We start from the raw sequence: 22547 nt of genomic DNA on the forward strand, positions 1-22547 counted from the left end.
TACTAAGGCTAGAAGTAGAAGTGCTTGACAATGTAATATCATATTATTTCAATGACATCTACCAAAGTTCTTTTCTATTTGTGATATGAGTGTGTGTATATATAGATGTAGCTGTAATTTACTCAGCCATTTAAAGTATTTTATATATATACACTTAAATGTATCATATGAATATGACAAATAACTGTTCATTTTTCCTTTTGTGTGTTTTTTGTTTCTTTTAAATATTTTTGATTTATGCATATGTATACACTTTTTTGTGAATGCATACCACTAGTGTACTTATACCTGTAGAGGCCAGAAGAGGGTGTCAGATTTGTTGTTCGAATCTTAGATGATCTTTTAATAAAAAACCCAGAGCCAGATATTGGGGTGAAACTTGAAAGATCAGAGAAGCAGAGCAAGCCACAGCCAACCTCATGTTGCCAACTCCATGAATCCTCTGACTGAAATCCTCTGAGTCCTCACCCAAATGGTTCTCAGCTGAACTGCTTTAGTTCCTGTTTCCTAACGCTTAACCTACCTTTCCCCTCCCAGCCATGCCACTTCCTGGGATTAAAGTCATGAGTGCTTCCCAGTACTGGGATTAAAGGTGTGTGCCACCATTGCCTGGCTGTGTTTCCAGTGTTGCCTTGAACTCACAGAGATCCAGACGGATCTCTTCCTCCCGAGTGATAGGATTAAGAGTGTGTGCTACCACTGTCTGACCTCTGTGTCTAATCTAGTGTTTTGTCCTCTGATCCCCAGGCAAGTTTATTAGGGTACACAATATATCACTACACAGATCCACTGGGATTAGAGTGACAGGCAGTTGTGACACAACTTGTGTCCATGCTGAGAACCAAACTCAGATCCTCTAGAAAAGCAAGAAGTACTCTCAACTGCTTAGCCATCTCTCTAGCCCTGTTTCTTTTGTCTTTGAGACAGAATTTCATGATATTTTTCAGTCTGGCTTGGAACTCACTATTTAGCCCAAGATGGCCTGGAAGTCACAATGTTCCTTCTACCTCAGCTACCTAAATGCTGAGATTATAGATGTGAGCCACCATACTTGGCTATTTTTATTGTTATCAGGACATTAATGTCCAAAGGGATACCTTCTTGAGAATTTGATCAAATAGTCAATGACAGAGCTTGACCTTATCCTAAACATGTCAACTTTCACCACTATCCATATTGTGGTATAACTAGTTCCTACTGCTTAAGATACTTCCTCATCCAATTTGTTTTTCTATCTGATAACCCTCCAATTACTTCTGAAGCTCTGTGGTCACCTCATCTCTTCTTCCTACTGCCTCAGTCAGATACCATACTTTCTTTTCCTAGCTCCCATCTCACTTTGTCCATACCACCACTTACACAAATATTATACTGTATTTGAATTGCACCTTTCTGTGTGTGGAGTCCATCAGAAATCCTTTGGAAGCAGGAGACTTAATTACTTGCTTTTGTTTTCTCATCCCCTACACAATATGTTTTCTACATAGAACTTTTAAATAAATGATTGTTGAATTAGTGACTTTAAATATGTTTTTATTTATTTTATTTAATGTGTATGAGTGTTTTGCCTGCATGTATGTCTGTGCACCCTGTGTGTGTAGGGCCCTCAGAGGCCGGAAGAAGAGGTTTTACCCCCAGAAATGGAGTTATAGATAGCAGTTAGCTGCCTTTTAAGCACTGGGAACTGAACTTGTATCCTCTGGAAAGGCAGCCAGTGGTCTTAACTGTTGAACCATCTCTCCAGCCCTGAATTATTGACTTTTTTATGAGCTGAATATGTTTCTGTTATTTCTCCTCATTTCATTATCAGCTGTTTATTACAAATTAATTCTTTTTCATCATTTTGCTTTTCTCCTAGTAAATTCCTCATCTATGCCTGTCTGCTGCTGTTCTCTGTGCTACTGGCCCTTCGTTTGGATGGCATCATTCAGTGGAGCTACTGGGCTGTCTTTGCTCCAATATGGTTGTGGAAGTTAATGGTCATTGTTGGAGCATCGGTTGGAACCGGTGTTTGGGCACGAAATCCTCAATATCGGTAATACTGCTTTATAAAATCCACTGGTCTATATCTTGAGAAAACAAAATCTTGGTGGTTCTCACTAGAGATACCATAAGGACAATTTCTTTCTATTCAAGGTTTTATGAACACTGCAGTTTCGCAAACGTTTCTCATCAGTTTTTTTTTAAAAACTTAGATGCTTGTTATGAATTTTCTTATAAAAACGGTGTGTTAGTTTAGGTGGTTTAGTGCCTAGATAGCCCACAGATGTAACCTCAGACATCCCAAATACAGAAATGCTATACCATAGCAGAATAAGAAGCATGGAAACACTCTGTATGACTTCTCCAGTTTACTTTTAGAACTAGGGTTCCCTTTCTCCTACTCTTCTAGTCCTGAGGTTAACTGGTAATGATGTCAGGGAGTGAGCTTGGTCCAAAAGCCATGAGTCCTTGAGATAGGAACTAGGGAATGAGGTAAACTGAGAATCAGATGTTATGAAAGAAGGCAGATCTTTGGGGGTCATGGAAGTGGAAGTAGCCTGGTGTGGCTGGATTCTATGGGAATCTCTCCCTTTCCTTTCTCAGAGAAAAGGGAGGCAAGGGAAGGAAGTGGAGAGTGAGGGCCATTATAAACCTCTATGAAGAAGATGAAGAATGCAGTAGTTCTTGATAGGACAATGAGGAAGGTAGACAGAGAGACAAACAGCTGTTTAAGGAAAAAAGTATAGAAGATGGGGCCACTTCAGCTTTAAAAATTCTTGATTATCAACTTTTAAGATAAGATAGGAAAAAAACAGGCAGTAGTGATGCATGTCTTTAATCCCAGCACTTGAGAGGCAGACCCAGCACTCAAGAGGCAGAGGCAGGTGGATCTCTATGAGTTCAAGGCCAGCCTGGTCTATAGAGTGAGTTCCAGGACAGCCAGGGCTACACAAAGAAACCTTATCTGGAAAAAGAAAAAAAGCTGTAGTTTAGACTGTGTAAAATGCATATCCCATAGGTATGTAGGACTTTAAAAAGGCTACACACTAAGAATCATAGCAAATGAAGGACATGCTTGTGTAAATGTTTTTTTGTTTTGTTTTGAGATTGTAATATAATCTTTTAAGATTTTATTTTTTGAGGAAGAATTTCATGGTGTAGCCCTGGCTGTCCTGGAACTTACTTTGTAGACCAGGCTGGCCTCGAACTCACAGAGATCCACTTGCCTCTGCTTCCCAAATGCTGGGATTAAAAGCATGTAACACCACTGCTCAGCTATTTTTTATTTTTAATCATGTGCCTGTGTAAATGTGTGCCCCGTGTGTGAGGGTACCTGTGGAGGCCAGAAAAGGATGATAGATTCCCGGGGCTGAGTTATAGGTGGTTGTGAGCCACCCAGTGTTGAGTGCTGAGAACTGAAGTTAAGTCTTCTGGAAGAATTGCAAGCACTCTTAAACACTGCACCATCTGTCCAGCCCCGATCCGTAGTTGTAGATCTATCTTTTTTTTTATGACCAAAATTTCAGATATCTAATATTTGTTTCTCAAAAACAAATTAACTAATTGATACTGAAAAGTTATACACATCTTTTCTCTGTTTTGATACTTTTCAAGTAAGGAAAGAAATTGTGTTTATAGCTGGCTAGATGTATGTTATACACAGGTATAGTCATTCCCCTGTGACCATTAATCAGCAGTATGCTAGTGAGTCCTACAGGAATTACCTATGACTGTTTTTTTCTCTTTGTCCTAATTTCTAGAATATTTATCACCCATAGGGCAAGTGTGTCAGGAATGGTTATCTGTATTTTGAATGAAAATTTTAGGCCTTTACAAATGCATTATAAGCATTTTCAATTTTAATTTATTAAAAGTTTTTGTTTATACAGCTAATTAAACTTATTTTGTTTGAGCACAACTTTAACTTTAATTTGCAGGTTTTAATTCATTATTATACTGGAATAAAGATTAATGAAAGACTTTTATTACTTTTTTATTTGCATTTTAAAGTAGCATCTAAGAAAAATGGCATATCTTCTTGAATGTAACCTACCCTTGCAGGTGAAGCTAAAGTTATATTTCTAGTATTGTATGAAATGTGATTTGTATTGTTTTTAATTCAATGAGAAGTGAAGATCATGAGACTTGAGATACCAGAAGTTTTTTACAACAGAAGTAATTAATAGAATAATCTTGGAAGTAACTTTTATAGTTGAGTTTAAAGTTATAAACATAAGTGTTCCTGGATATTTGAAAGATTCTCTGTTAAAGATAGGTTTAAGAGCTCTCTACTTCATCTTTGTGTTTTTTCATATTTACAGTTGAAATTCAGAATGTGAATTGAGTTGGTATTTGCTATGGACTTTTTCCTTGTACTCAGGATTCTGAACTGTGTTTTTTCTTTCTTTTCTTCTCCTTCTATCCCCTTTTAGAGCAGAAGGAGAAACATGTGTGGAATTTAAAGCCATGTTGATTGCTGTGGGAATCCATTTGCTCCTGCTGATGTTTGAAGTTCTGGTCTGTGACAGGATTGAGAGAGGAAGCCATTTCTGGCTTCTGGTCTTCATGCCATTGTTCTTTGTTTCCCCAGTATCTGTTGCAGCATGTGTCTGGGGCTTTCGGCATGACAGGTCACTAGAGGTGAGATCTGTGTATTTAATCATGTTTTTAAAATAGTTACTCTAATGTCAGTCCCTTACCCTAGGTAAGAAACAGACTAATCCTTAACTCTAGGTTGTGGTTTATAAGGGAACAAATGTCTTCAGCTTTCTCCTAGCTTTCTGTCTTATAAGCTACCTGTGTCTGTCAGTCTTGTGAAATAACCAGTAGGACTGATAGAGATATAGACACAAAGAGAGAGATTTTAAGGAATGGATCCACATGGTTGCAGAGCTGGCAAATATGAACAGACAGACAGGCTGGGGACTCAGCAGGAGTTGACACTCCAGATTAGAGGCTGACTTTCTTCCTTTCCAGGAAACCTTAGACTTTGCATTTAAAGCCTCCAACTGTGGATAAGGGCCACTTACCCTACAGTATTGAGAATAATCGCCTTTAAAAACTTGATGCTGTCACAGCAACACATACCCTGGTATTTAATTAAATAACTAGTATAATAGTCCATCTGAATTAATACATAAAATTTAACTCTTTCACTACCTAATCCCCTATGATGTCACTCCTTAGCTGTCATCTGATTGGCTTGTCTTGATATGCCCATGTGTTATTTATTCTTTCAGCAAATATTTTTTTCAAGTATCTATATAGGCAAGCCCTTTAGGCCCAAGAAGAGGAGATATAGAATTAAATTACAATACTAAGACTGGTAATAGTAATAGTGAAAACAATTGTAGATGATATGCATAATATTCTTAATCTGACTGGGCCAAGCATTTGGATGGTCACCTCATAAATAGCAGCAACTTAGTAAACGTTTCCAACAATCTTATGAGAGAGGTGCAGTTGTTTTCCTGAGAAGGATAATTTATTCATGGCTACACATTAAGGAGAAGGGCCAGAATTCCATTTTAGTCAGCCCAATCCAAAGTCAGAGCATTTAACTACAAAGGAACTGAGGCCCAAAGCAATGTGCTAACAGATTTAGAGGACAATGGGAAGTGATAGAAACCTGCCCATACACATACACACTTCTTATCTGATATTTCATTTTTCCATGGTTTTAGTTACTTGTAGTTAGCTGTGGTCTGAAAATGTAATATCATAAAATAAAATGTTTGGGAGAAAGATAAAAGATCACATAAATGCTACCTTGATTATAGTATTTTGTTAGAGTTCTGTTTAGTGATTATTGTTGTTAACCTCTTACTGTTACTAATTTATAGATTAAACTTTTATCATAGGTATGTGTACATTTGGAATAAAACAATACATAAAAGGTTTAGTATTGTCTGCAGTTTTGGACATCTACAGGGAATTGTAGAGCATATCCCCCACAGATAAAGTACAGAGTGTGACTGCAAATGTCTTGTTTTGACCTGTGCAGGTAAAGAGGAGACTGCAGCTCATCTGGAAGGAACATAAAGGATTAGAAGCTGAACCTAGGTGTAGGTTTAAAAGAAAAGTCCCAAGAGAGAGGAATAGTGATAGAGCTAGGCCACAGGAACAGTACATAGAGTATCAAGAAGGACTTGGTCTTGATGGATGGGGATCTTACTATTATAGAAGTGGTGAAAATCCATGGAGTGAGTGTGGCTGGTAGAGACAGGTACACTGTGGTGGGAGAGTACCTTTCTCAGCCCACTTTTACATTCTCTGTTGTTCCTAACAACCTTCAGTAAACCCAACCACTTCTTTTTTGTATTACTTGCCTCTGGCTGCTTACCAGAGACTACTGAAAAAAGTCACCTGACTGATGGATAAAACCATCATAGGTTTATGGTCTGCAGCTTCAGCCAGATATTGGCTTAACAGGGCTAGCACATTCTCGACCTCAGAGAGTAAATATTGATTTGTGGTTAGGAATGGAGAAAGCTGTGTTCTCATTATGGGTAAAACACAGGTATGCACACAGTATATTATCTACAAAATATATACAGCACTAAAATTTCATGAGAGGTACACCTAGGAAACAAATGTAACAGTGGTTCTTAGAGTTGGGGAGTCAATAGGGAAGCAATAGATCTAAGTGGTGCAGTCTAGTACCATCTGTTTGTGCATATGACCTCTAATTTCCCAGAGATATTTGAGGCTTTGCCCTTTTTAAAAACCTTCATGTTCTCCATCTTCTCTCTTTGCAGGCCTGTCTCCTCAGCATTTGTTCTGGAAGTTGGTCACACTTATCCCAGAAACTTTGCACTTTGTGCCCTCTCTTTCTGTCTCTATGTCTCTCTCTGTCTCTCTCTCTCTCTGTCTCTGTCTCTCTGTCTCTGTCTCTCTCTCTCGCATCTGAAAAAGGAAGTTGTCATGTTTTTCCTTTCTATTTACAAAGCAGCTCTTCCATACTACTCTGTTTCCAATGCCTTAGTCCTTACTTAATCTATACTTACTCAGCCCTACTCCACATTCTCCAGGACCTGGCACAAGTGCCTGGGGCCCAGTACAGTAGGTTCCTTTCAGTAATTTATCTTTTCAGACCACTGACCACTGTATGTTAGCTTTTGCACCTCAGTGACCAAAATACCTCAGAGAGACAGTTTAAAAAAAAGATTAAAATGTGACGAAGTAATTAACCTTCCAGAAGAACTTTCATCATTCAGTCTTTAGAATAGATATTGCTGGCAGCTTTTAGTGATATTTACAGTGAGAATTGAGAGCAAAAGGCAGAACAAAAAGGGTTGAAAAAACCCTACAGTTAGGGTTTTGTACTAGTTATTTTTCTGTTGCTATGATAGCACCCTGACCAAGGCAACTCATAGACGAGTTTATAAAGGAAAGCATTTAATTAGGGACTCACTTACAGTTCAGAGGTTAGTCCATTATCATCATGGTGGGGAGGATGGTGGCATGTTTAGATGGATAAGAATCCATGATGACAGAGACAGGAGGCGTGATGGCAAGAGCAGGAAGCTGAGATGTCACATGCTCAATTTCAGTCATGAAGCATAGAGAGAAAATTAGAAGAAGCAGGAGGCTTTTAATCTCAGATCTTATCCCCAGTGACATCCTCCCTCCAGCAGGGCTATACCTCCTAAACTTACTAAGATAGTACCATAAACTGGGGACCAAATGTTCAAATGTGTGAGACTGTAAGGGGCATTTCTCATTCAAACTACTATGGGTGTAAAAGACCATGTGAAGTTGAGGGCTTTGTAGGAATTACAGTTTCAGTGGTATAAAATTACAAACTCATTTGAAAGATTTTTCTTTCTTTTTCTTTTTCTTTTTTTTTTCCATCCAGGCATTTAGTGGCTGCTGTAGCCATGGTGTGAGCAGTGGTAGACCTTGGTGTCATCCACATATTGCTAATTTTGAAGGCAGAATGCAGGAGTTACCAAGTCACAAAGGATTCTACTCATATTTCAAAAAAAAAAAAAGCCTGTGGTGCCTGGTGATATGTGCCAGTTTCAGAATCCCAGCAAACAGCCCCTGGTAGGACAATGTGCAAAGCTATGAGAGGGAAGCCAAAATTCAGTGGAGACCCCAAGATGTTAGATATACCAAGAATGTGGAATATCTGTCAAGGAAAGCTATGGAAAATGAGGAGAGAGGTTTTCATAGAGATATAAAGGAGAACCTAGGACCTGCCAGTGGGCTCCATTTTGAGAGAGTAGAAGGGAGCTTATTCCAGGCATACTAAGGAATAGAGGTGAGAGAAACTGGTCAACCAAGTCGACCCCAGAGTAGCCAAGATGTTCCTAGACTAGAAACAGGAGAGAAATATAGAAGCTAGGGAATGGGAGACTTTGCACAAAGATAGCCTGAACCGGGACTACATCTTCATCTCTCAAACTATGCACTGCTGAGCGATGACTCACTGATTAAGTGCTTGCTGGGAAAGATTAAGGACCTGAGTTCACATGCTGTCTAAGTGTTCCATTGCTGTGAAGAGACACTATGACCAAGACAACTCTTACAAAGTAAAGCATTTAATTAGGGACTCACAGTTCAGATCATCATGGTGAAGAATATGGTGACATGCATGCAGGTGTGGTGTGGAGAAGGAGCTGAGAACTTTCCAGATCCAGAAGTGTGCGGGGAGACAGACAGACAGATGGAATGGGCCTGGCCAAAAAAAACAAAACAAAATAAAAAACCAAACAAAAAAAACCCAAATCCCGCAAATCCCACCCCCATCCAGTAATATACTTCCTCCAACAAGGCCATACCTCCCAATCCTTGTAATCCTTTGAAACAGTTCCACTCCTTGGTGACTAAACATTCAAATATATAAGCCTATAGGGGCCTTCTTATTCAAAACCACTACAGATCCCTAGAATCCATGCAAAAGCCAGACCTAGAGGCATATGCCTGGAATCCCAGTGCAAGGAGGCAGAAATAGGCAGCTCCTGAGGGCCTTGCTGTCTAACTAATCTAGGCAATAGGTTAGCTTACAGGTTTTATAAGAGACCCTGTCTCACAAAATAAAGTAGGAGCCTGATATGGTGGCACACACCTTTAATCCTGGTACTCAGGAGGCAGAGAACAGATAGATCTCTGAGGCCAACCTGTTCTACATAGTGAGTTCCAGGCCAGCCAGGGCAACACAGTGAGACCCTGTCTCCAAATAAATAAGTAAATAAATGAATTGGATGGAGAAGTTAAGTAACTGAGGAAGATATCCAATGTCAACCTCTGGACTCCATATGTACCATGTGAGTGAGTCCTCTTGCATACATACATACATACACACACACACACACACACACACACACACACACACACACACACACATGCACACAGTAAATAATTTCTTATAAACATGCACTGAGGTGCTCTCATCATCCTAGTGAACTCAGTGCACCAGGAAAACTGACTGATACCTGTACCATGCACACTCCTAGCTTGAAATTGAAATTGAAAAACTCCTAGTTTGTAGTTTTTTCCCCTTATCTTCCACTGTATTACCTGTATTGGTGCAACAATATAAAAGCAGAATTTTTAGCAGTTGTTATGACTAAAAGGTGGTATTATTGGAAGATGTGGGTGAAGAGCTGGTAGAGAACTCTCTAGATTAAAAATATGTTTATAGACAAGGGCGAAATCTGTTACCAGAAGAAAGCAGCCTGGGGACCTTTGAGTGCAAAGGGTCATCCATCATCAAGGGACTAGAGCTATGGAATTGGTTTTTGGAGAGTTGGTGAAAAAAAAATGGGCCGGATTTAGAAAGTCATAATGTAAATACAGAGTAAGTAAGGCCTTCATCAGAAGGTTGGCTGGGAGAATGGGCAGAATGTGATGATTAAATATGAGAATGTGTACACCACAACTGGCTACTGTGTTGTCTTACAGTGATGAAAAAGGGAGGGACAGGGTTCAGGAGACAGTGAGCTCAGTTTAATGGCAGGTGCTTTGTAGATGGAAGTTTCTCTGGTCCTGCCTTGCCCTGTGGTCCTAGCAAATCTCTCCTACCTGTGGTCCTGCAGCCACTTATAAAATAATCACTCAGAGGTTTATATTAATTACAAACTGTTTGATCTGTGGCTCAGGCTTCTTACTTGCTAGCACTTGCATCTTAAGTTAACCCATTTCTATGAATTTATATATCGCCACGTGGCCAGTGACTTACTGGTACTTCTATAACTTGCTTCTCCTGGCTGCAGCTTGCAGCTTCTCCTCTGACCCCACCTTTCTCCTCCCTATATCCTTGCTTGGATTTCCTGCCTAGCTATAACCTGTCTTGCCATAGGCCATAGCAGCTTCTTTATTAACCAATGGTAGCAACACATATTCACAACATACAGAAAGACCATCCCACAACAGTGCTTTTAGGAGAGTCATGTGGCACCTGCACACTGGACCTGTTGTACAGAATTAAGGCTAACTTGCAGGCAGATTTCAGAACCAGTCACTAGGCAATATGGTAAGCTGCAGTGTTGCTTAAACTTTTCCCCACCCCAGGTGGTGTGAATGAGTGTTTATGTGTGATTCACTAGTAGGGATCTAGTTTGGGGTACTAGAAATGTAGCCATGTAAGGAATGGAAAGGGAGTCTAAGAAGAAATCTCTGAGTACTCACAGGATATCAAGACTGTACAGTAGGATTCTTGAAGCTCAGATAGTAGTACAAGAAAGAAGGATTGGCCAACCATAAACCATTCTTCAAATATCCCAGTAAGATGCGGATACAAATATTCTACCTATTGGTACTGAGGGCCTTTGTGAAGGCAGTTTCTTTGAGGGATGAGAGTTGTCAGTAGCTTGGAATCTAAGATGAGACAATAGGGCCTCATGTAGCCATTCCTGTCACACAGAGCTGCACTGAAGCAGAAAAGGGGGTTAGGGTAGGGGTGCTGAATTACAAGAAAGGTGAACTTACTTGTATGTGGACATTTTGGGTTTAATTAGAAATGGGCAATATCTTAGAGTTTCTACTGCTGTGAAGAGACACCATAACCACGTCAACTCTTACAAGAAAAACATTTAAGTGGGGCTGGCTTACAGTTTTTGGGTTCAGTCCATTATCATCATGGCAAGGAGTATGGCAGCATGTAGGCAGACATGGATGCTGGAGTAGTAGCTGAGAGTCCTGCATCTTGCAGGCAACAGGAAGTTGACTGAGATACTGGGTGGTATCCTGAGCATAAGAAACTTCAAAGCCTTCCCCCATAGTGACACACTTCCTCCAACAAGGACATACCCACTCCAACAAATCCACACCTCCCAGTAGAGCCACTCCCTATGAGATTATGGGACCAATTGCATTCAAACTACCACAGGCAACTAGTTTCTTACTGGGAAAGGTCAGTAGCATAGTCAGAAACCAATGCAACACCAAATCTATAAGAGTTGGATTGAGGTGAGACGGTCCTCAAGGAATTGGAAAAGAAGGCATGGGATTTAGGGCAGAGTCCTGGGTAGAAGTAAAAAGAAGTTTGAGGGTGATAATAAGTATAGATGATTGCCAGTAGGAGCAGAAAGGAGGCTTGGAGGAAATCTACTGCAGATTACCTATTTTTTCTTTCTTTTTTCAAAAAAGGTCACTGTCTGGCCAACAGCACTCAGATCTTGAACAACGAAATGGCCAAGGCACCAGCTGACCATAAGGATGAGACAAAAGACTTGTGCACAATTCCCCTAAGCATGATACTACTGTGTTTTTCTGTTGGCAAAAAAACAAAAAAACAAAAAACAAAAAACCAGAAGCAGTACAGTAGTGTTAACATTTTACCATATTATAATTTGCATTGCCTACTAGTGTGTTAAACAAATAACCACTATGTTAAATGCAACTTGTTTAACTGGTTCTTTTCTTCATTTTTAGCTAGAAATCCTGTGTTCGGTCAACATTCTCCAGTTTATATTCATTGCCTTAAGACTGGACAAGATCATCCACTGGCCCTGGCTTGTATGTAGCTTTTTAAATCCTTAAACAAACATTTTATTATAAAAGTAATTTATATTTATTGCAGGAGGCTTATGAAAACCAAGCAAGCATGAACAGCAGCCTAATGATAGTACCAACACTGGGAGCTAACATAGTGGGTTTTGTTCCCTTATACACAAGCTGTTGAGGCTCCTCTGTGTGTAAGATTTTGTATCCTGCTCTTTTGTTTTAATATAGTATAAACATTAGCTCAGATCAATAAATACCATTGTAAATATAACATTCTTTATTGATTCATAAAAGTTGCATTTATGAAACATCTTGTTTCTAGATGTTTCTGTTGCCACTAGTATTTGTAATTTCAAAATGTTCCCATGTATACATATTCTTAAGTTTTCAGAATTTCTAACTGGCATCCTAGTTATATTTGTTTATGGGGAACAGTCAGACTTTTCATTGTGTATTTATAATATGTAATAATTAAATCAGCTTTATTACCATATCTATTACCTCAGACGTTTGTCATTTATTTGTGCAAGGAATGTTCAAAATGCTATTCTCTTTTAGCTATTTTGAACCATTTAATTATTATCAATCATAATTATCCTGCTGTTCTATAAACACTACAAGAATTTTTTTTATCTCAAACCTCTGGTGTGTTTTGGGGTATAAAAATCCTTGTTTAATATTTTCTTGTTTTCTTTGAAAGTATTCTAGAAAAAGTATTACTGAGTTATAAAACGGAAACTTTTTAAAGATTTTTTTAAGATTTTATTATTTTTATGTATATGAGTATTTCCCTGAATGTATGTCAGTGTAATATATACCTTTAGTGGCCAAGGAAGCCAGAAGAGAGGGCATAAGATTCCCTGGGACTGGAGCTACAGATGGTTGTGAGGCACCATGTGGGTATCGGGAATTGAACCCAGATCCTCTGTAAGTCCAGCAAGCACTCTAATCCACTGAACCATCTCTCTAGCCCCAAGATTGAGACTTTTTAACAGATTTATTTCCTATATTTATGTGTAGTTGCAAAATAATGGGGTTAATTTTGACATTTTCACATGAATAGCATTCATTATTGCTTGCCTAAATTTGTCCCCATTAACCTCTCTTGTTCCCCCATCCTGCTAGCTCTTTATCCTCTCCAAACAGATACCTTATACTTTCATGTCATATATACATGTTTAAATCTAATTCCACATATAAGAGAAAACATATATTTGTCTTTCTTTTACCATGTTTTACTCTCTTTTGTCCTTTCCTTTAGACCTCTTCCTTAGCTCAGTTGGTAGAATGTTTGCCTAACATGCACAAAGCCCTGGGTTCAATTCCCATTACTGAATAAGCCAGGCCAGGTGGTACATGTTTATAATACTAACACTTGGGAAGTGTAGACAGGAGGATCAGAAGTTCAAGGTCAGCCTTGGCTACATGCAAGTTCAGGGCCAGCCTGTGCTACATGAGACTGTATCTCAAGGGGTTATACCAGTGTTTTAAATTTTGGATGGATTGTGTTTTCTTTGATGCTTAATGCATATTTGGGGGGGCGGTGCATGTGTGTCCATCCATTTGTGTATGCTGGGAAAAAAGAAATCTTGAATTCCACATTAAGTAGAGGGATCCTGACCCTTAACCCTGTACAGAGCCAAATGGATGAAGCAGTCTGACTACATATATCTTATAATTGGTGAGAACAAAAGAAGCTGTTAAAATCACTATTCTTCTACTCATGAAAGGAGTATCAATAAATTAATGCCATCACAGATGTGCTTTAGAAGAGCTATTGGAAGCTATACATTGACAACTTTGTGGCAAAACTTGTAATCAAGAACTTTAAGCTACTCAAGAGGCCTAAAAGTCATGGAACAATGCAAATCACAGGTGTAAGATAAGATGTCAAAATTTTAGCACTCTTAGAGGAAAAGGTAGGAAAAATCTTTAAAGCCTGTAATTAAGTGAAGCATTCTTTATAAATGGCACCAATAATATGATCTATAAGACAAAATTATAAATTTAGACTTTGTAAAATAAAATAAAGGAAAAGACAGATTACTGGCTGAGGAAAAGGTTTTGCAAGTACATGTCAAAACTTTGACTTCTGACTAATATATACAAAAGACTTGATTAAAAAATAAGGACTTACTCATGTGCACACACACACCCCATACACATACACATAGGTGATTGATGTAGTGAGTGGCTGTATTGTTGAATAACTCCAAGTGAGAATAATAGTGAAGAAGTGAGCAAGAATGAGACTGAAGGAGAAAGTCTGCAAGTGAATGTGAGAGTGGAGATGTGTGAGAAAGTGTGAATGAAACTTTGGCAGAATGAGAATATAACAGTGAGGGAGAATTCTTATGTTGAATAGCTAGACAGAGAGAGACTGAGTGAGTATGAGGGATTATTTGAGTAAAGGAATATGTGAATGAGTGATGGGAAGAAGTGGGGATGTAAATGAGAGTAAGTATGAAGAACTGAGTGAGAAAGTGACTGAAAGCAAGGGAGTGTAAATGAGTGAGAATAAGTAGTGAGGAAGAGACAGAGTGGCCAAGACAGTGGAGGAAGAAATGATTCTGATGTTATGGAACATGTGTATGAGTGAGAATGAGTAGGAGTGGGAGAGATAATTATATGAATGTCCAAGAATGAGGGAAAATGAATGGAGTGGCAGTGGGTATATGAGGGACAGTGAGAAACTATGAATGAACATGATAGAGTGAATGACTGTGGGAATGAGGGGATGACCAGGTGTGCATGCATGATTGAATAAGTGATTGAGAGTATATGTATAATAGTGAACATGTTAGTGACTGAGTTAGAGAGCAAGAGACTGAATCTGGGAATAAGTGACTGAGAGTGAAGGAGTGTGGGAGTGACTGAGAGTGAGGAAGCATGGGAGTGAGCGAACAATGAAATGGGTGACTTGAGAGTGAGGGAGTGTGTTAAAAAAAAAAAACAAACTTAAAATATGGAAGTTTGTCACCTAAAGGGAAGCGGGCCTAAGGACAGCATTTCCTGGATAGAATCTCATGGTGAATATAATGTTTCCCATGCTATCTCTATGGTAGTCCTGGGCAGGAGGACTATCTGTAGCCATGCTTCCCCTTGAATACCTGAACACAGCCAGAAAAATGATAATGGTAGCCACCAGAGGACACAGGGAAGCTCTGAAGACACTGTGTTTCTATTCCTCTGCAGGTTGTGTGTGTTCCTCTGTGGATCCTCATGTCCTTCTTGTGCCTGGTGGTCCTCTATTACATCGTTTGGTCTGTTCTATTCCTGCGCTCTATGGATGTGATTGCAGAACAACGCAGGACACATATAACCATGGCACTGAGCTGGATGACCATTGTCGTGCCTCTTCTTACTTTTGAGGTAAGCTTTCAACAGGAAACCTCTTGTGCTACCACACCCCACCCTTATCTGGGACGTATCTGGCATAGCTAGGTAGGTATGTATACTGCTATCCTTGTGGGAGACAAAAATTCCAGAGGGAATTTAAGACAGTGAGAATGTGTTTGCAGAACTCATAGCCAGCAGTACAACTCTGTAGCTACAAGGCATCTGCCCATGTCCACCTTCTGCTTTCTAAAAGTGTTGGATATCCTGGTTTTGTATTGAGTTTGGTGGGGAATTCTAGACTAGATACTGTAATCAGAGGCTTTTCTTTGTCCCGCCTGGTCCCCAAGATACTATTTACTCCTTTGAACAAACCCTGGGAGGAGTTTCTCATAAAACTCCTGGCAGTGGGAATCTTTCAGCTGGATGGACTTTTGTTTGGCTCTAGGGAAGGATGCAAAATCTCCCATGGTCTTTTCTCCCTGGATAAATGGTTTGTTACTGTTACCTATAGTGGCCTTCCCTCTTCCCAGACATGACATGTGTGACATAGGGAAGGGTTATAACAGAGACATCTGCAGACTTGGTCCATTTTCTGGTGACACATCAATACCATCTTGACTTTGTCTTTTTCTAGATCCTGCTGGTTCACAAACTGGATGGACACAATGCTTTCTCCTGTATTCCAATATTTGTTCCCCTGTGGCTCTCATTGATCACACTGATGGCAACAACATTTGGACAGAAAGGAGGAAACCACTGTATGTCCACAGACTAAGAAACTGTGTGTGTGTTGGGCGGGGGAGGTCTGTGCCTGTGCTATGCTTTATGAAAGGATGAATCTTAGGACCCCGGTTTAGAAGTTGTTATGGGTACTTCAAAGATGAGGAAGGAGAGTGGTGCTCCACAGGAAGGGCATGCTTTCACATTTGCTTTGGGATGCTAGTCTGTATTATACCTCATTTCCAGTGCACAATACAAGTAGACAAGTAGAGGTAGGACCAAACATGGCAGGTGTCTTTTTGAGTTCCCATTCTATCCTCCTTAAAAATGGGCTCTAGATCCTTTCTGGATCCATGAAAAACCCACATTTCCCAACAAAATGACAAGAGTCATCCCAGGTCCATTTCTACCCATCTCTCAATGCAATAGAATCTTTTCCATTTCATGGAGCTAGACTACTATGTCTTAACTAATATACTATGGCATGCACTTTGGAGGTGGTCTTTGAGTAGGGTACCATCCTCATAATGCTGTGAGCTCTACTATATGTAACCCAGAGAACTGCCCATCTGAGCAGCCTTAGAAGGGAAAAGCCTAAACTGTAGTGGAGGCTGGGCTGCTATTTGTATTCTGGGAGAGCCAACACCAGGCTGACAGTCACCTATAAAATAGGGAGAGCACACCCCAGTGACCTTGTTTGAGGGGTTCCCATAAACTCAGACTCCACTCTGGCCAATTCCTTCTTATGTCTACTCAGATTTCAGATGATTATAGGAATACTTTGCTTAAATATCACTCTGTCCACCAAATAGTTTAACCTGGATCTAGAAGATTGGATGAAGGTGGCATGGTCTAGGTTTTACCAGTGTTTGAGAATTGCTATCATAGTCAGTGGCTCTGCAACTCCAGCTTCCATCTGAAATAATAGTTGGCTAAGTAAAGCTGTACTCTTTAGCCTACCTCACCAGTTTTCAACCATGAGCTCGAATTGGAGGCTGGAGAGTCACTTCCCAACAGGGACCTGGGCATGCTGCCACCACTGGCCTGGGGGCCCACTCTGAGAACTTTGGAGCTGGAGGTCTACAATCCTCTGCTTATTGGGCAATTAGATCCTGGCTAGCCTTCACTTCTGAGGAAACTGAGTGAAGTGATACATAGTACCAGTAAAACTCATTGTTCATGAAAGAAATGTGACATGAAAACCTAGTGTTTGAAAGGAAAATTTCTTATTTTTCAGGGTGGTTTGGTATTCGCAAAGATTTCTGCCAGTTTCTGCTTGAAATATTCCCATTTTTGAGAGAGTATGGAAACATTTCATATGATCTCCACCATGAAGATAATGAGGAAACAGAAGAAACTCCCATTCCAGAACCTCCTAAAATTGCACCTATGTTTCGCAAGAAGGCCAGGGTAGTCATCACCCAGAGCCCTGGCAAGTATGTCCTCCCTCCACCCAAATTGAATATTGAAATGCCAGACTAAAGCGCACCTCTGGGGCTGGAGTATGAATGCACTGGAACGCACACTCCTACTTCCCTTGCCCCTGACCCAGGCCTGGAACTGTGGACCTCCATCTGAAGCCTCATTTTCATCGAGTGCCAACCAGCCACTCATAACAGAACATAGGTGGCAGGAACTAAGGTGTCTATCAATATGGATGCCAGTGACACATCAGAGAATCCACTTCTTTCTGTATGGGTACCTGAAGTGTATTCTCATTTCTGTGGTACCCACCTAAGGATGACTGCTGCCTAGACCTGCAGAAGGCACATCTGTGGTCTTGGCAAATTTTCTAGTGCTAAATTCCATCAAAGTATTGAAAGATGTGGTTCTTATGGGACCACTTCCATTTGTGGCTCAACTGTGCTGCTATAGGTAGCCAGTAGGGACTGTAACTAAGTCTTTATACACCTGTTGTGTTCAGATACAGTCCAGCCTTGCTTTCCCTGTACCTGCTGTACAGAAATTTCGCTTTAGGCAGGATGACAGCAGGTTTGCAGGGCTTCACCAGTGAGCCCTTCCCAATGGCATGATTCCATGCCTGTATAGTATTTATACAGCTATTTTAGCATTGTAATATACAGTGTCAAATCCTACTTCTGTACAGCATATTCTCTGTTAAAGTATTTTTTTACAAGCTTGTGCTGGAGATAGATGGGTTAAGCCACGGTAGAAGCAGATGGCTCAAATGCTTTGGCCTAGACAGATGCCCCACCTTCACTTACTATGACCACCAACACCCTGGAGTTCCTTCTCTTGTGTAGTAGCTGCTCCTGCTAGCACAGCTTCCACAAGTGAGTAAAGGTCTGTGCTTTTTCAATATGGAGGTGGGAAAATAAGCTTAAAATCCCAAGAAGTGACCCCTTGAGACCAGGGCACAGGAGAAGGTTGCCAAGGCAAGTCAGAATAGCCAGGGACTTCTGTCTGAGTCCAGAGAGGTCTGCCCACCTCCAAGAAAAATTAGACATATTGGTACTTAGATGTCATCACCTGTCAGCAGTTTCTCCAGGTTCTGTTGGTATAGCCAGCCCAAAACCCATCATACAGGAACAATAACCTTTAGTCTAAATCAAATGATTCACAATGGAAGTAAAGGGAGCATTGATCTTCCTGATCAGGAGGTGCAATGGATTTTCATGGTCACCTGATCAGTGGCTTCAGTCACATGTAATTGAATTCTAATATGACCCTGATCCTACCCCTGGCACAGGCCTCTAGCAAGCCTGTTCTGTTTCAGGAGAAAGGGGGAACAGAGTGTAGCATTTTTTGCCTGGTTTGTTAAAAATGTGGTTAAATCCACTATTTTTGCTCCTGTAGTTGCTCAATAAAGTTGTTCATTTTACACGTGTATGTGTGTATTTCACTTTATGGGGAAACTGAAATTATTCTCACCCTATGCCAAGAACATCCTCTGGCTGCCACAGGCAAGTAAAGTAGGCAGGTAGGGTGAGCATCCTTCACTGAGTCTCTTCATGCAGCAGTAGAGGGTATACAAAGGGGGGAAAAAAAAACACCTGCCATCCATCTGTAGTGGCTGCATGATGGCCTTTTGCCATAGTGAAAGCTTTGGAGGCCTACTAGACTGTTCCTAGGTTCTAGAACATGCCTGCAATTGCAATGCACAGTTTTGTCTAGCTCTCTTAGCTGTCCCTGCAGTTCAAGAAAAATTTTACTGGGTGATCTTTCAGGTCATGGTTGACAGCAATTGACAGGCAAATCAAACAATTGCTGTTGGTAAGAAATACCCTGCATGTAGCCAGAGATAAGGCATTAATTCTTTCCTTAGATTTCAGAAAATGCCTTGTTAAGTCAAAGCAGTAGCTGAAACTCAACTTCCAAGTGCTTGACTCCTGTTTTATGCACCATCAGTTCTCTTCTCCCTGTGGGGAAATTAAGAGGTTTCTGCTGCTACTGCTTAAGCCTACTGCTCCCAAAGGCCTGGGACTCTGAGGTCACTATGTCTCCGTTGTGGAGATTTTGTTTATTCATGGAAATGGGGATGGTGTCTGGAAGAGTCCTATATGGGAGGACAATGGGATATCAAAGCTGCCTTGAGTAGACATCTCTGCTCATCTCTCAGCACCACATCCCAAATGAATGATTGCATAGATGAAATGCAAGTATAAAACCCAACTCTCATCTTTATTGATATGTTTCCTGGTCAAGGGAATTAAAGTTAGCTGTGAAGGCCAACTGCCAGATTTTCTGTCCTTTGTATAACTGTAAAGACCCAGTAGTAGTCTATGCTTAGGAGGGGTACATATGCAGGTGAAAGAGATTCAGGAAGCAGACTACCATCTGCTTTTCTATGGGCGGTGACACTAATAGGTAGCTGATGCTCATTTCTACATAGCCATCTATGTGGGAGCCCGTTCTCAGGTTCCTTGTGGCTTCACCCAGCAGGTCCGCATAGAGGATGATTAGGACCACGGGCCTGAGTGCAGGTGTCTGAGATGGTCTGCACTTGGCTGTGCTGGGGGAGGAGGTCTTTTGCTCCACCCCTTGGCGTCTCTATAAAAACCCTGGGGCGGAGATAGTCGGGGCCCGTTGGAAAAGGTTCCAGGCCCTCTCGAGGCTATCCTTTATTTTCTGTTTATCTCCGCAAGATTCTCCACAACAAATCCTTCTATCTAATATTTCCTGCTGCTCACACTCAAGAAAACTCTGGGGAACTGTGGGAGTGGTGGGTAAACGCCCCACAGAATGACGCCCAAACAGGGACTAAAGAAAAAAGAAAAAAGGGACTAAAGAAAAAAAAGGGGGGACTAAAGACAAATGAGCAGAGACTAAAGACAAAGTAATACGGACTAAAGATAAAGGAAAATAATAGTTTTATTACAGAGTTTTTGGCAAAAGTGCTGAGTCAGCCCTGCCAGTGGATAAGGCATGCCGGTGTTATGGAAAATATATATTTTATATATATTATTGAGAGGCAGGGGTTTTATCCTCGAGAGAAAAGGAAAGCAGACTGGAAGGATGTCTGATGCTGCAGCGAAATTCTCTTCTGTCAAAATTTTCTATCTTCTATCCCTTTCTCAATTTCTATCTGTGAAAAATAAGTATAAGGTATAGGGTAGTAATATAGTTTAGGAAAAACTTAGAAGTGTAAGATTGTGTAGGAAAAAATATGTAAGGCAACTAGACAGAAAAACTCTTCAATTTTCTAACTTTGGGGGTTATGAATGCAAACTGGGAAAAAAAATCTTTCTTTGGGCTTTACGGGTAGTAAAAAAGCTCTTCTCTGAGCTTATGGGGAAGAAAAAGTTTCCTATGGAAGTTTTTGACCTGGGGACAGCTGAAATGCAAAGTCCAAGCGGCAGGAGGAAGTGATTTCTCCCTGAGGCAAAAATGGGGGTATAAGAAGTCAAAGTTTAAAGTTGGGAAGTTTTGGGAAAAGTTGGTCTTTCTCTCTTGGGGAAAAAAAATCTTTCTCTTAAACTAAAAGCTTTTCTTGGAAAAATTGGGGGGAAAATCTCTCTAAAAAGCTTTAATCTTTCTCAAAAGCTCTCTTAAACTTAAAAACTAAAGCCTTTAACTTTCTCAAAAGGACAAAAATTAGAATCACCTGAAGATATTAGTATGGGGACCACCTGTGATTAGCTCAAAGGGAAAACAACAAACCTCTTAAAACAGCAAAACCTAAGTTCTCTTTCAAGCTTTAAAAATCCTCCCTGCAATGCAGGAGGCAGGGACAAGTTCCTAAAAACCTCTCTTCTAAGCTCTGTCTCTTCAAACCAGTAAAAGACAGTGGGTCAGAGTACCCTGAGGGAAATGCTTGGGAGAATGTGGGTAAAGAGCTATGGAGAGCCCAAAAGGGCAGGAAACTTTACCTGAGAAAAGCAAAAGCCAAGCTTTTCAGTTACAGCATAGCTGAGGCATCAAGGGTTTTGTTTGAGTGAACATTTCAGAATGAAAGGGTGCTCCTAATCGTCCTAATGCAAAGATCCCCTGAAGCATTGTATCCTCGCTTCTGACCAAAAACCCAGAGGCCACTGGCCAGCCTCTGAGTTGGGGTGCATTTCGGGGATACTAGGGTTCCTGCAGTTGTAAACTTCCTGGAGCACAGAGCTGAGGCAGGAAGGTGCAGGACCCAGGGGAAGATTGCTAATGAACAAACAAAACTAAAGCCCGTGGGAACAGCACAGTTGCCCGCTTTCCTACAAGTCCCGGGTTTATAGGTCCACAGCTGCAAAAAGAAATCTGAGAAAAAGCTTTCCTATCAGAGTAAGGACCTTTCTGGGAAAACAGTAAAGCTGAACTGTGTCTGAAGCAGTTGTGCTGCAGAGTCAGAACACTGTCTGGGGAAAGAGCCCAGCCAGGGCAGAACAGAACTATCCAGGAGTAAAGCTTTCTTTTCTATCAGAGAAAGCACCTCTTTGAGAAAAGCTTTGTTTCAACTGACTCCTGTGAGATGCTGTGGCCCTAAGGGGTGATTGCCTCTGGCATAAGCTCTGTCCTTGAGCACCCAGACAAGCAAATGCAACCCACTGGGGGACTGGGCCAGGTGAAGGCCTGATGAGGCAAAACACCTGTCCTAATGGGAGTTTAGAAATGGCAAAAACCTCCCTTGTTAGATTTTCAGTCTGTACGCAAACCACACAGACCCTGAAAACAGAAACGGACAAAAAGCCCCTACCTTCAGTAGCAAGGAACTGTTTCTGGGGTAGAGGGGATAAATTGAGACCAAACTGGGAACTGTCTGGGAGAAAGACTCTGAAGAAACAGAGAAGGGACATAATCCTCCCCAGAAAAATATGACCTGAAAAAGCTGCTAGAATTTGAGGTAGATTTTTTTTTTTGGGGGGGGGGGGGGGCGGGGGGGAAGTCCCTACTTCCAAAGGCAGCTAGCAGAGGTACAGAGCTGCAGACAGATACCTGAAGCTCTGCATCTGGAGGGTAAGGAACAATGAGAATAAAATCAGTGGGACAAAATCTCTTCTGAAGGAGCTATGGAAAAGCTGTTGTAAATGATCTTGTTTTTCACTGACTGGCTAAAACAAACACAAGCCCCGAGGAAAATTGCTATCAGAAATTGCCCACCTCCATGCCGGCTA

The 22547-nt window shown here is 40.8% G+C and overlaps 1 protein-coding gene across 2 annotated transcripts in view; it reads left to right on the forward strand.

The window, feature by feature from the left end:
- The window catches only part of Tmem185a (transmembrane protein 185A), a 32542-nt gene extending 13701 nt beyond the window's left edge, over positions 1-18841 (forward strand). For both annotated transcript variants that reach the window (XM_052740588.1, XM_052740581.1), the window contains exons 2-7: positions 1859-2035; positions 4416-4623; positions 11863-11946; positions 15130-15306; positions 15908-16031; positions 17231-18841. In XM_052740588.1, the coding sequence (XP_052596548.1) occupies positions 1859-2035; positions 4416-4623; positions 11863-11946; positions 15130-15306; positions 15908-16031; positions 17231-17475 (1015 nt within the window). In that variant the 3' untranslated portion in view covers positions 17476-18841. The remainder of the gene's footprint in view (positions 1-1858; positions 2036-4415; positions 4624-11862; positions 11947-15129; positions 15307-15907; positions 16032-17230) is intronic.
- Positions 18842-22547: the final 3706 nt, after the last annotated feature.

This window comes from Peromyscus californicus, unplaced genomic scaffold (assembly GCF_007827085.1).
Source record: "Peromyscus californicus insignis strain IS unplaced genomic scaffold, ASM782708v3 Scaffold_10__1_contigs__length_136768540, whole genome shotgun sequence".
In the NCBI taxonomy this organism is placed as follows: domain Eukaryota; kingdom Metazoa; phylum Chordata; class Mammalia; order Rodentia; family Cricetidae; genus Peromyscus; species Peromyscus californicus.